Source organism: Hyposmocoma kahamanoa, unplaced genomic scaffold (genome assembly GCF_003589595.1).
Source record: "Hyposmocoma kahamanoa isolate Upper Pololo Valley unplaced genomic scaffold, ASM358959v1 62, whole genome shotgun sequence".
NCBI lineage: Eukaryota > Metazoa > Arthropoda > Insecta > Lepidoptera > Cosmopterigidae > Hyposmocoma > Hyposmocoma kahamanoa.
Genome location: NW_020653850.1, coordinates 12,631,266 through 12,644,831, shown reverse-complemented (window position 1 = coordinate 12,644,831; position 13,566 = coordinate 12,631,266). Strand labels below are relative to the sequence as shown.

Genomic DNA, 13,566 nt, shown 5'->3' with positions numbered 1-13,566 from the left:
AACATGAATGACATAATTGTTACATAGTTTAGAATGGTGAGTTAAAATGGACTCAGTGGTTTCAATTTCTGCTCGCGACAGACGAGTGGGTTCCTGCGGTTGTGATAAGCGCGGTTGGTTGATAAACTGATAACACAAGTCTAATGATAATGTAACTTTTACTAACGGTCAATATTTGACTGCTAGCTGGTCTTAGAACAGTTGAGTTTTAGAGTACATTAATGCGTATATTTTGTAGCATAGGGAACTGAGTGTGCAGCTATTGTAAAACATTTTCCCCTACGAATCGTAGCAAAAAGAAACCATGGATTTTCCCATGGATCGTCTGCAAACAATTCTTAATGTTCATGGGAACAATAAGGCATTTATTCCAACTTGCAACTGAATAACGAAACGTATTGATTTACATAGAGTCACTCACATAAAAGAAACAACATATAAAGGAAACCAAGCGCAAGTTAAGTAAATGCAAATATATGACTTGTCTCCCTTGATGCCAAATATTAGAAGGAATTAAGGCTATCAGATCGGAGCTATTAAGGTGAATTAGTTGCAGTGCAGGAGGTGCATCAGGCAACGTGGGTGACAATCCGGCAATCGCTGAGTCACACTCGGTTAATATTCATAAGATACAATACGACATATGACGCTATAGAATATAAAACTGTACATTCATTATTTAAGTAGTAATGTGCTTCTATAGCACATTACTACTTAAATCAGGAAGTCAAAATGTAACAGGGCGTATTTTATTGCAGTGCCTACAAAAGTTGCCGAAATCAATTTGAGGATAGATACTGGTAGTGTTAGGTCATGAAAAAATTTACATTTTAAGAGAGAGTTTTTTTTTAGAAAAAATAAATAATATTTACATTATATTTTTCCTATTTTTTTCTACAATGACTCCAGTCAAAAGTTGAAGATATTGGACTATATTATGAGAATTTGTGAAAATAAGCCAAGCAGGGTTTAGAAAATTACATTTAGTAAAGTGTATGAAATGTTATTTTGTAACTCATGCTCAACATTAAAAGATATAATATCTACATATAAACGTAGAACATAATCTGAATCTTCGAATTATATTCTTCCAATTTTTCAGAAATGCTTCCATGAAAAATTTACAAATTACCCAACGCTGAGTACTAGTGACGTAGCGATGATAACGTTGACAAGAAAACAAATAAATACTAACTTTTATTTGTATTTTACTCGCACGTAATATAAAGAAATATTTATACTATGTGCGAATTATAAATTCTAACAATTTAAGTAAATAAACAATTTTATGTGTGCCTTTCTTTTTCTTAACGGTAATGAATATATGTATATTTTACAGTACTTAGTTATTTCAGAAAGAAATTCCTCTATTTTCGACAGATCCAATTTTGATATCATAATGTATTTTGAAACCGTTTAAGTACTGTTCCCACGACAAGCGGTTTGATACTCATCGAACGTAATTGAAAATTCTAGAATTATCTTTCCATGGCGCCACCGGGGGGTTTATTGACAAATTGAAAGATAAGCATTATATAAAAGTATCTCTTAATCTACAAAAATATCAATAACAAATTAATTTTGTAGGTTAAACTCGTTACAAAGATAGATAGTTATGTTATTTTTAATATTTCCAAATCATAACGCTTCACATATCTCTCATTTATGACTATGACAATAACTCCCGAGTTTAAACGTTATTTTTAAACGGTCATTTGTTCAATTACACTAATAATAGTTTTGAAATTCAACTACTAAAAACAGGTGAGTCTATTTTCAATATTCAAACCGTGACAAACAGATAGACAGACAGACAAGTACGTGATCTTATAAGAGCTTTGTTATCTTCGTTCGATTCGCGATTAAATGCAATAAGCGAAACACTTCTGCAAAGTCCTAAAGGCCACCTTTGTTTAATATGACATATTTTCAATATGTTGCGCCTCAATTAAAATGATTTTTTTTGTTGTGCTCATTCATGTCTTTGTTTTGAGACTAATGAATGATTTCATTAGTTTCAAAACAAAGGCATATTTGACAGTTTAACTCAGACAAAACTTCCTTTTTTTTCCATCTTCTAAGATAAAAATATAATTATAACCATGCTTGACACTTATTTAAATTCAACTGTAGTATACCTAGCGCTTACGATAATTACAGTCCAAAGTGTCCCATATAGTGAACTTGATTGTACCTAACAATATTTGTTTATTTAAGTACAGTAAGTACTTACAGTAAGCATAGTAAGCTATCGTTTAGAACGAAATCTAAATACTAACTAGTATAATATAATGTTCTTTATTTTATTTATTCAGATCAACCTGATCAACATATTTCAATTTATCGTAAAAGAAAAAGGTAGATACTTAGTAATATTAGGAAGACAATTATTAATAATGAGATTTAATCGAGTTTTAGGTTTTCGCGATTGTTACCCTATTTTTTTCGGGTCTAAATCGCGTATATTTCTGTTTTAAACATACCAACGCCGTTTTGATCAACATTTCCATTTCTGTGACTATGACGTTGATTTGTTTGAAAAAAACAAAAATACACAATTTAGATCCGAAAGAATAGTTTCGATTTAATTCAAATAAAAACTTATAAGTTTTTATAAAAATAGTGTTGTATTTTTTATTCCCCTGCAATTCATTCCCCTGGTACATTCAGTATGATATCTATCCAAAAGTGACGTTTCTCTTACACTTTGGTTACTCGTTTTATGGTATTATTAGAAAAAGGCTGCTTTGGCAGTTATAACTTTAGATGCCATCTTTCAAAGATTCAAGTGAACAATACTGATATTCGATTCATTACCAGGCGAAGATTTTAATTATGTGGCATATAAACACTATATAATTTGCTTGTAGAAAACGTTGTTCCGCATTATCGCTGCTAACTAAAGCACGTTATTTCCTCTTTTTGTAGATTGCACTTCTAAACCCAGAACTGCTCTTTCGATGGAACAAGTTTCTTCATTAAGTATTTACAAGACTATAATTTTTTCACCATCATAGTGCAATCTACGTTTAGTTTTCTATATTGTCTTGATCCTGTTACATAAATCCATGTAATTTGCCTGGTCGATCTCGTCAATATTCCTAGCCAATATTGTATCTCTATTGTGACAATCCCATTGTAACTATAAGGTAATTCAAGTTACTAGTTTCTAACTGAGATAACGTTAACAAGTCCTGGAAGTAGGAATAAAAACTCGATCTTCCCGAGCTGCGGTGCCGGTGCGCCTGCGCTGCAGCGGCTCGGACCAAAAAGTCGCCGCATTCCATTGTTGATTGGAAACGAGTCGAGCTCGCGCGCTCCAATGGGAAAAGTCGCGCTATTCTCGATTTATAAAGGTTTGGAGCTGGCATCTAACAAAAATTATCAGATAGTTTTTCAGCTCATAAAATCAGATCCACTTTCTGTCTTGAATTTACCGAGATTTTTGTTTAAGATGATATTTTTACAAGCTTTAATGTTTTATTGTTTTGACTACTTAGCACTAACATAGGCTCATTTTGGTCACGTAAATATATAATTTACAGCAAACTGATGAACAATGCCAGTAGACTGAAACTTCAGACAGGGTCTATAAAATTTCACAATAACACAATCCTCTTTATCGAAAACTTTTTTTTGTTTAATATAGTTGTATTTGTTAAATATCGTACTCTCTTCGGGTTTTTCCCATTTGATCCCCTACAACTGATCCACCGACAATTTAAAATGCAAACTGATTCCCTCTATATTATGCAACTCCCAACGGATCACCTCATTGTATTTGTAAGTACAGTCAAGAGAAAAATAAGTTTTAAAATCAAATATTCATTTATTGAGCAATTGTGATCTCAAATGTTATATATATCACAATCATTTTTTTGTGACAGGTTATTAATATTGATATACCTATATAAGTACATTTTCTTGTTCACTGTACCACAGTACCTACCAAGAATAGTACCAAGGTATCAGGGTGTTAGGTGGGAATAAAATATGAATTTTTATTATTTATCACCTGCACAGGGGAACCGATTGGAATAGAAAGTAATATAAAATAAAACGGAAACACCAGGGGATTCGTTTTCGGGAATCGGATGGGAATAACTGCGCTCTTCTATTCTCAACGCAACGCTTTGTATAACACCCCTATTTATTACATTATTTATTAGTTTGTCTAGTTGTAATGTATATCTACTTACCTGCCTAGGTACCTATGTACCTTAATTTCTTTATGAATAGTCTTAATACCCTCACATACTCGTAAATATATTTTATCACTATTGTGGCAACGTTCGTGCAACATTTTTAGTTTAATTTTAAATACGTTTCCAGTTGATCATCATCATCCTATCGCAGTCCACTGCTGGACATAGACCTCCCCCAATGAGCGCACATTCGCCAGGTACTCAGCTTGTCGCATCCATTTCCCGCCAGCAACTTTTCACAGGTCGTCACTCCACCTGACCGGAGGGCGTAATAATAATAATACACACACTCAAAATAGCCCACCACCAAAATAGCACGTAAGTGGATGGGTTTAAACTGCTAGCCCTGTACTTGGATACTCATCATGGCGGCGTTATACAGACTTCTCAGTACTTCGATGTAACGATATGCCACTTGGCATCGCAGCAAGGATTCCAAGACAGTCCAGGTTTCGACAGAATCAATAGTCCACAAAGGCTAGACACAGGGGCCGATTATTCTCTTCTGACTTGTGTATAATCTGCCTCACTGTGTGTGTATGTGCTATGGTGCCGTATCCTCGTCGAAACTCGGCCTGCTCCGGTGGCTGAAACTCGTCGAGTCTTCTGGCGAGACGATTCGTAATGACTCTCGAAAACGGCTTATATGTATACGTGACTCAGGAGTGAGATGGGTCTGTAGTTTTTAAGTACAGATTTGTCTCCTTTTTTTGAAAAAGAGAACTACAATACTCCTGTTCCACGTTTTACGAATTCTCCCACATTGGATGACTTTTCAAGGAACTCCTTGATGACTGGAACTCAGAAGATTCAGAAGTTCTGAAGTACCTAACTCCGCCTTTGAGCTGTTTTAGAATCAATACGATCTCATCTTGGCTGATATCTGGTAGGCCGTCGGTATTGTGGCGCATCAGGGCAGTTCTGGGATTGTGGTTGTCGTGTAGGGACCGAGGAACATGTGCAGCGTATAACCGGCCATAGAAGTTTTCTATCTCGGCGAGCGTCGAAGCTCCGACTTCAACGTTATAGTTCGACCATCGTGTGTTGTAAGCTTCGGCAGGTGGCCTGCTATTGCCTCCTCAATGAGGCGTCTACTGGAGCTCTGAAGGTCGCGCCGTACCATATTCGCAATTTTCTTGTTGAGGTCTGACCGCTCTGACGAAGTGGCCCGAGTGTCTTCTCGTCGTTTAGTCGTTGAGAATCGTTTAGCCGAAGAGTCTCATCCGAGAGTTTGAACTTCGCACCTGTACGCTGCAATCGGTAAAATTGGATGTCCTCTGTCCTCAACGTTTCAACCACGCTTTGCAGAACCTCGTGAACGTCATCAGTGCGTTCCAATTCTACGAATCTTTGCTCTAGAAGTATCCAGTTCTAGAAGTATCCAGTTGATAAGATAAACAAATTAAGACAGTAATCTGTGATAACATAAATTGTATAGATAGTTCATGTTCATTTCAATCTATGCGTTACCTGACAGTGCAAGTGTTTCATTTAAGTGACTCGTGTTCAAAACTACAAATGCCCGACACACAAAGGACTTTACATTTATTTGGCAACGGTAAGTGTTGTTTTATTTCTGGCAAAGTAATAGATAGAAATTGCAATTCTCTCCTGTAGCGCTTATTGCAAAAACTTACCATATAATTAATTTAGTAGAAGAACAAAGGCTTATTTATAAGGCCCTGTTATTGCACAGGGTATTTGACAAGTACCTACATTGAGGAACATTTCCCCATCACCGACTTCAAATGCAATATTTCAGTGAAAATGTCACTGTAAAAAAATATTTGTATTACAATTTTTTTTGTGACCGTCAGAAATAATCTAATCACTGTACAATTTGCCATAAAAATTATCAAATATTTTGCACAGTCGCTCGTTGTCCCTTTAAACTTGTAGTTGAGGCATTTATCCATCTTCTTCGTAATGCATTAAACAAAATGAGTCAAATATTCTGTTGCAGTAATTTTATTAGCGAACGTTTTCAGCGTATCAGCATAACTATACCACGGGAACGTGCTGTTAGCATCGATTTTAATAATAGCTATAGTCAGTATTTACTTAGGGATAATGACACGTATTTACAAGGCATTTTACAATGGGTATAAGAATATGCTTTAATTTTATGCCTATTTCTTTGTCGTTTCTTTATTAAATATATAAAGGCATGTCCACACTTATTGGCTGTATGTGGAGCGGCGGTTGTTGCGACCCACTGCAGAGCGTAATGCGGTGCAATCACCGCGCGGTTCCCGTGAGAACGCAACCAATACGCCTGCGCAGGCGCACCGCGCACGCCGCTCCACATCCACATGCCAAAGAACAAAGGTTTAGTGTTGAATAAACCGTATAATGACATTTCCTTACCACGGTTTCCTTTTCATTTAATATAGGTAAGTAAGAGTATTGATGGACCACATGCTAAATTAAAACATGCAAAATGTAATAACGGAGTGGCTAATACCTATAAACAGCTGTCGTAAAAGATAATTAAAGTTATTTACTCGGACAAAAAAACAGTTTTTTATCACAAAAGTGCATGCGAAGATTACAAACAATAACTTGGTGCTAATCATACAAGCAAGGTAATTGAAAAGTCTTTAAACGGAATCTTTAATTTAATTGGAAGTAAAACATCAAAATAAGAATTATTTTATTTTTCTATAAAAATTTGCTTAAATGTCTGATTTCTCTTTTAAGTTTTTTTTTATTTGTATATGGGATAATCAATCGATGTCAATACACAAAAAAATGCTTCTTTTCGGAAATGGTGTGGAAATGGCTCTCTTCATGAGCCTTCTAGCAAATTCTTGACGACGTCTACAAATATGTAATTAATACCTAATTAAGTGTATACAGATATCGTAAAGTTTTAAAATACTTGTATAACTAATTCCAAATGGCACTTTACGTGTTGTGTAACATAACAATGTTGAATATAGTTAGAAATGGAATTAAGAATACAAAATAATTTCGAAACAGGATTTTCCTGAGTCCATTAACTAATTAACATTTAATGAGAGTACTGGTTATTAACATCAATAGTAATTTAGGGTAAGTCGTTGTCCCTTAATCTCTTGAAGGACGGTCGGATGGCCACATCAGCATTCCAATACGGAGGGAAAGGGTTCGGACACGGCTAGTTGAACACGTTTTTTATGGTGTTTATGTTTCGGTCGGTAGCAAAAAGTCGTATTTTGGTCAACATGCTATTTTTATTTTATAAAGTTTTAGAGGAATGTATTTAAATAGAAAAAAGAATGTAAATAAATAAAATTTACAACAGTTTACAACTTGTGATTTTGGCATAGGAAATAACGATGAACAGTGAGCTACTCTCACCCGTGCTTTGAAAAAACAATTCTTACGTAACGAAACTTTGCATAGTTAATTCCATTAGTATTACGCAATTGTAAGGTTCTGATTCGTTGATATTGTAATCACCTCTTATTTGGAGGCCTTGATATTTAAAGTGAACCTTTAGGAAAAAGGAATCGAGAACAAAGGCTTGTTAAGTACATGCGCCCAGCGTATAGAAATCATCGATAAGTTTCCAACAGAACATGTTTTTACTGTCACTATCTATACACGTCAAGCTCGTCTAGCTCTAGCCCTGGGAAAATTTCCACACGACTTGCACAATTCTAGTAAAAACTCCGTGTGAATATAGCAAACAACGTCTTCAGTTACGTTCAAAGAAACGACTCATTGAAGCCTATCATAACACCACAGTAAGTAGAACTCCCCTTCCCCTCTCGATTTACATTTACTGGCACTCTAAAAGAGCAAATGTTGGGCTTATTAACTGTCAAGCTTATGTGGTCGACCCATGCACATGTAGAATCCATTGAAGTCCTTTCACACGGTCAGAGGCGACAAAAAATAATACAAAAACCGTTACGCTCTAAAAAATGTTCCCATAATTCATGAAGCTCATTGACAAATCTGTGATACACCATGTGTGGTATGATAGTTATCAATATGCGTAGCTGGCTACTTTCTAAACATCTATTTTTACAATGTCGGTATATTTTAAATAGATATGTATACTTACTTAAACTAATACTATCAATACATGCATTACTTTACAACGAAACTGAACAATTATTTTTTTTCACTCGAAGTGAGTTAATCTGAAAAAAAATTGTTAAATATACCGTTCTCCGTACATTTGAAACGTACATACATAATTTAAAAGGCAAAAATGAATTTGTCATTAAAGGAATTTTAATCTTAGAATGATTGCAACTATAGCCACAGATGCAAAGCATATGCGTGGGACCAGAGATCTGGCTTCCATGAATGGATCAGTGAACTAAAAGATATGGGGCCGCACTCCATGAGCATTCTCACGATTCACAGAAACAGATAAAAAGTTAGTTTTTATCTACAAGAAACTGGCTCCCTGTATCTGTGCTTTATGAGCAATGACGCCCGATGACTATTTACGTTTATTTAAAGCTACAATAAGTTGTCAAAGGTCATGTTTATGAAGATAAGAACAAACTGCATTCTTCGTACTCAGATCTCAGTGAAAACAATGACTGTGTAAAGTTCAAGAAGGTGGCTACACATTTACGAAAGGACAAGTACATACAATTCTACGATTTCGGTAAATAAAATTATAAGAACTCAAAGGTATGATCGTAAAAACGGTAAGAACAACATTAACTATCTCGCGAGGAATGTATGAGAGCGGAGTGGGATTGATGCATTAAGCTATCACGCCATCCCGTCTGGTCAGCATTCCTTAGCTGGCTCCTCGGCAGGCACAGGAATGTCTACAACCACCAAACCGAGACGGAAGGGCTAGCGGCGGAAGCGGTTCATGAAATTCATCAACGCTAAACAGACTCTAGAAACTTCCATAAAGCAAACAATTTCAAACCCTACTTTAAAGCGTCAAAGACTACATCCACAGACACAAATTGGAGAACTTACTTGATATTCATAGCTACGAAATTACACGTTCTTGTGGCAATAAACGGCATAAGTCACAAGTAGTCTTCGTTTCTAAAGGCACTTTAACATAAAGCATTAAAATCTAATGTCTGTTGAACTTTAGACGTCTATTACGGCTGTATAGTTCAAGAACATTCCGTGCAGCAGCCCACAACGGTTGCGCTCCAATGTACCGAGCATCCGCCTGCCCTGGTACAAAATGTAATTTTCTACTACTAAGAACTCTCGTAATATCCTCACATATTTCCTAAATAATGCATCAGCTATTGTTGACATTAGGGTTATATTTCCTGTTTAACGTCTTATTTTGATGTTCTTCGGTTTCTCAGTCATTTAGTGTTTTCAAGCTTCATTATTGCATTTGTTACGGTTAAGAATAATATATATAAACAATGCCGTATTATTAGTGTGGCACAACACTAAACTCCAAAATCGAACAGTTGGAAATTTTCTCAAAAAGTTTTTAGCGTAGAAACTTCTTGTGTAAAAAATTTGGACCTCCCGCAGGGCGTATGTTTCTCATGGGTATTTTGTATATGAAATTAAATGGCGTTACAAATTGTTCGTTGGTCTTCAATGATGTTTCAAACGAGTGAGTCCCGCATATCTGTCCTTTTCAATTGTAGATGTTATTGGAAATTTATCAATTGACATTGGGTAAATTGCCTCAACGAGTTCGTTGAATGAAAGCTCGGAAATGTTTACCATCACGTACAGCGATAGCCAATGTTTATTTATTTAATGAGCACAATCGTGATTGAAAAGTATTATCCATCAACACAAATATTGACCGATCCTAATGTAATGATTGATATGACAAGCATACATACCTGTTAATAGAAGATGTACGTGTTACCGTGTATTTATAAAGAAATATAATTACAAATGAATTAATAATAATTAATAATAATAAATTTACAAACAAACACGTGAGTTCATAAATTGATTCATATTTGACATCATTTCCGTTACGTTACGAGTACATACAACTACATAAAGTTACGATACGAGTTGGAATGATTACTCTGTGAAAATGAGGTAGTAGTCTACCTCAAGCCTAGTAATCAATGAAGTAAATATGGCGTATATTCATCGTAGTGAAAGTGAGGTCACAACGCTTTCTATCCACAACGACGCGCACGCCGGTAGGTCGGCGCTCTGCAGCGTCAGCGTCGAGGCTTGCGAAAGTCACAACCACCACCACTCAAATCCTTTCCAATGGAAAGCTGCTTGCCAACTTTTGAGCACATTGAACCTTCTTGTATAACTGTTGACTAAGTAAATCAATGATAACCTCCGCTGATACTTAAACTTGTGTGATCTAATTGCAAAAAATCTATTAGGCTATGAATAATCAAAGTTATTCCAGTCAAAAATAATTGTGAATTCTTACGTACACTGTATTACACATTTAAAAAAACCTTGAGAAATGCGTCGCATGTCGTCTAATATGTATTTGCGATCAGGTACGTCGTATGATATGACAGGTCAAGGCGTACCGAATATACAACGAATGAAGTCATCATCAACAATGAACTTAAAAGTCCTCAAAAGCTCCAGTTGGATGTACTTCATTGCTGTTTTCTTACTGTCTCTAGTCGCACTAATACCACCAGTGTACGTGACGTTTTACACTAATGTGGACTGCTTCGAAAATACTATGGCTCATTTCACCATATTCAAAAACGCAACGAACATAGTTAAACTGGATATGCTGAGTCCTCCAATTCCAGGTCTTACGAAAGAACAACGATAAGCGAATTCTTATTTCTTTTCGCCTCTGTGTTTGTATTTCGCATACAATAGCCAGACAATGGCTCAGTATCACATTATTGTTGCATGAACCTATTCTTCGCTTCTTTAAAGACTGAACAATGTTCATTGTGTGACTCCTCCGCAGAAGCGACGTGAAAGGAGATCCTTGCACTAATATGTGCACATATTTACGCCTACATTCACCTACAAAAGTGACAGCGCAATTATTGAGAAAAAATTTTAACCTAACTACAAGATACGATGCAAATAGGTACCCACCATGCGTCTTCACTTCGCAGAAATGAGATGCGCATCATGAAATCATGACACGGTACTATTGAGATGCAAATATCATATTGATCGCGTTTTAGGTCACGATAGTACGAAATGGCAAGAGAAACTTGATAGGTCTAGCCGTTGGACAAACAGAGCAAATGGCTTCGGCTGAGTTGGTTTAGACGACCGGTGCACTGGGCAATTACTTGAACGTGCGCTAAGTTGTTAGCGTCTTGTTTTACTGGCATTTTTAAAGTTTTTGCTTGAATTCGTTGCGAGGCCTTAAATTTTCAAATCAGTTAATTTAATTGACACCTATGCGGCAATGTTGTATTGTACGGTTAACTAAATATAGAATGCTGCCTCTGTGGCCGAACGGTTATCATGCCGTGACTGCCATGCAGAGGTCCCAGGTTCGATTCCCGGGCCGGGAGAAATAGCTGTATGGCCTACAATTGTTTCTCTTGTGAGTTTGGGTGTAATTTGTGGTTGTCTATGTGTGTGTCCATGGCACCTGCGACACAGGGTTTCCCTAGTGCGGGGCTATGTTGAGTGTGTTCGTTATTATTATTATTATTATAAAATATATTTAAATTACCTAAGTGTTGTAACCTACCTATCAAGACACGCAACAACAACAAACTCATTATTCATAACTAATTTATTTATAGAAAGGCAGGTAGTATAGAAGTCAATAGTGACAAAATTGGTATTGTTTCACTTTCACCGTGTACAGACGTATTGCTAGTATATTGTCTGTATACTTACTTGCTCTGTATAATAATAATAATCATATATTTTTTTCATTATTTGGATCAGTATTGTTACATGTACTGTATAATAATAATTGAATACCATCGAATGTAAACTAATGTAGGTAAACTAAATAGATTAAAAAATTGTAAGCACTGTAATGAAGGAGTAGAATCATTTCTTTGTTCGGAAGACATCGACAGTTGAACAAACGAACGTATCTTAAACAAAGGTCGTTTGTTACAACAACGATCGCTTCTTATTAGAATCTAGTGTCTCCTTGTTGTTGGAGAGGAAGACATTTTCCAATCACTTGAATAACATCGCATGCTAAGCATTGCGTGTACAGACATTTTGCAGTAGAAAACTAACAATGTATGTGAAACTTAAGTTTCTTTTTGTAAAATGACGTCAACATTTTTGGCAATACCCTCAGTCGACATTTGAATAAACAAGCGACGGCGCGTCCTCGCCGAGCGTAACTTCGTAGTAAAAACTGCGCAATAGAATTTTTGCACTAAATACATTGAAACGTTGCATGATAGAATTATAGACTATTGCAATAGATGATTTACAAGGCTTTAAAAATACTATAAAGTATACAATTATGTAAGACATAATAAGAAACTTTTCCAATTCTGAAATTTGTGTATGTTTCGAATTTAATTAGGATTTTACACAATGCGTATGTACTTCTACATATATCTATCTAGAATCATCTCAGTCAGTGTATGTTAAATAAATAGATTTGATTTGAATTATAATATATATTAAAGTTTTAAATACCTTTTCCTAAATTTCAATCGGGTAGAACGTTTAGATTCATAATGAAGGCATTTAATTATGTGAACCGGTTATGAAGCCAACTTAACGTATTTCAATTTTTAATTTTTAAAATATTATTAACATTATAGAAAACTAGTGTTACAGATTTTTAGCTACAATTGTCTCTTTCATACGATTAGGGTCGAAGGGTGGATCATATTGATTGTATTCATATACATTGGATAATTAACATCGATATTAGAGATGGGATAGGAACGAAAACCATAACTACAGTCATAAAAAGGTTTTGAGCAAAGACTTCAAATCTATAGACAAGAACATTCACAGTAACTATATGGTTCAAACAAAATAAGATATCAATAGTGATCAGTATCAACAGTGATAGTGTTTTGTTTTAGTGTTGAATTTTGTCAAAGAGTATCAGTAGCGTAGTATCGGGGATAGACGCGACATTCTACTCGTGTATCTGTTGGGAATGAGCTAGACAGGCAGATAATATTGAGATAGCATTATCGTCATTATGTAATAATGCAGAACAAAACCAAAATAGATTAATCGCGTACCTGTGGCAGGTTATTCCCAATTTTGTACTAATCTTTTCTAAGTATTTTTGCAATACCGAAGCACACAAGATGGCATTATTTAATTGTTTCAAAGATGAAAACATACGAATTACAAAAAAGAAAAAACAAATTAAGTGAAAAAAGAAATTGTAGTCGAGTGGTTATTTTTTTATTTTTTTATTAAGGCTTGCAAAGCCATCAGCCTAAACATGAAGTTTAAATTATGTTTCTGTAAATATGGCCGCCACAAAGAGGATAGGCAATTT

General features: G+C 35.4%; 1 protein-coding gene across 3 annotated transcripts in view; it reads left to right on the top strand.

The window, feature by feature from the left end:
* Window positions 1-5,669: 5,669 nt before the first annotated feature.
* LOC113229676 (baculoviral IAP repeat-containing protein 3) overlaps window positions 5,670-13,566 on the top strand; it is a 27,136-nt gene continuing 19,239 nt past the window's right edge. For 2 of the 3 annotated variants that reach the window (XM_026463348.1, XM_026463354.1), the window contains exon 1: window positions 5,709-5,763. In XM_026463348.1, coding sequence (XP_026319133.1) covers window positions 5,724-5,763 — 40 coding nt within the window. In that variant the 5' untranslated portion in view covers window positions 5,709-5,723. Of the gene's footprint in view, window positions 5,764-13,566 lie in introns of all 3 variants that reach the window. The other variant, XM_026463349.1, reaches the window with a different exon arrangement.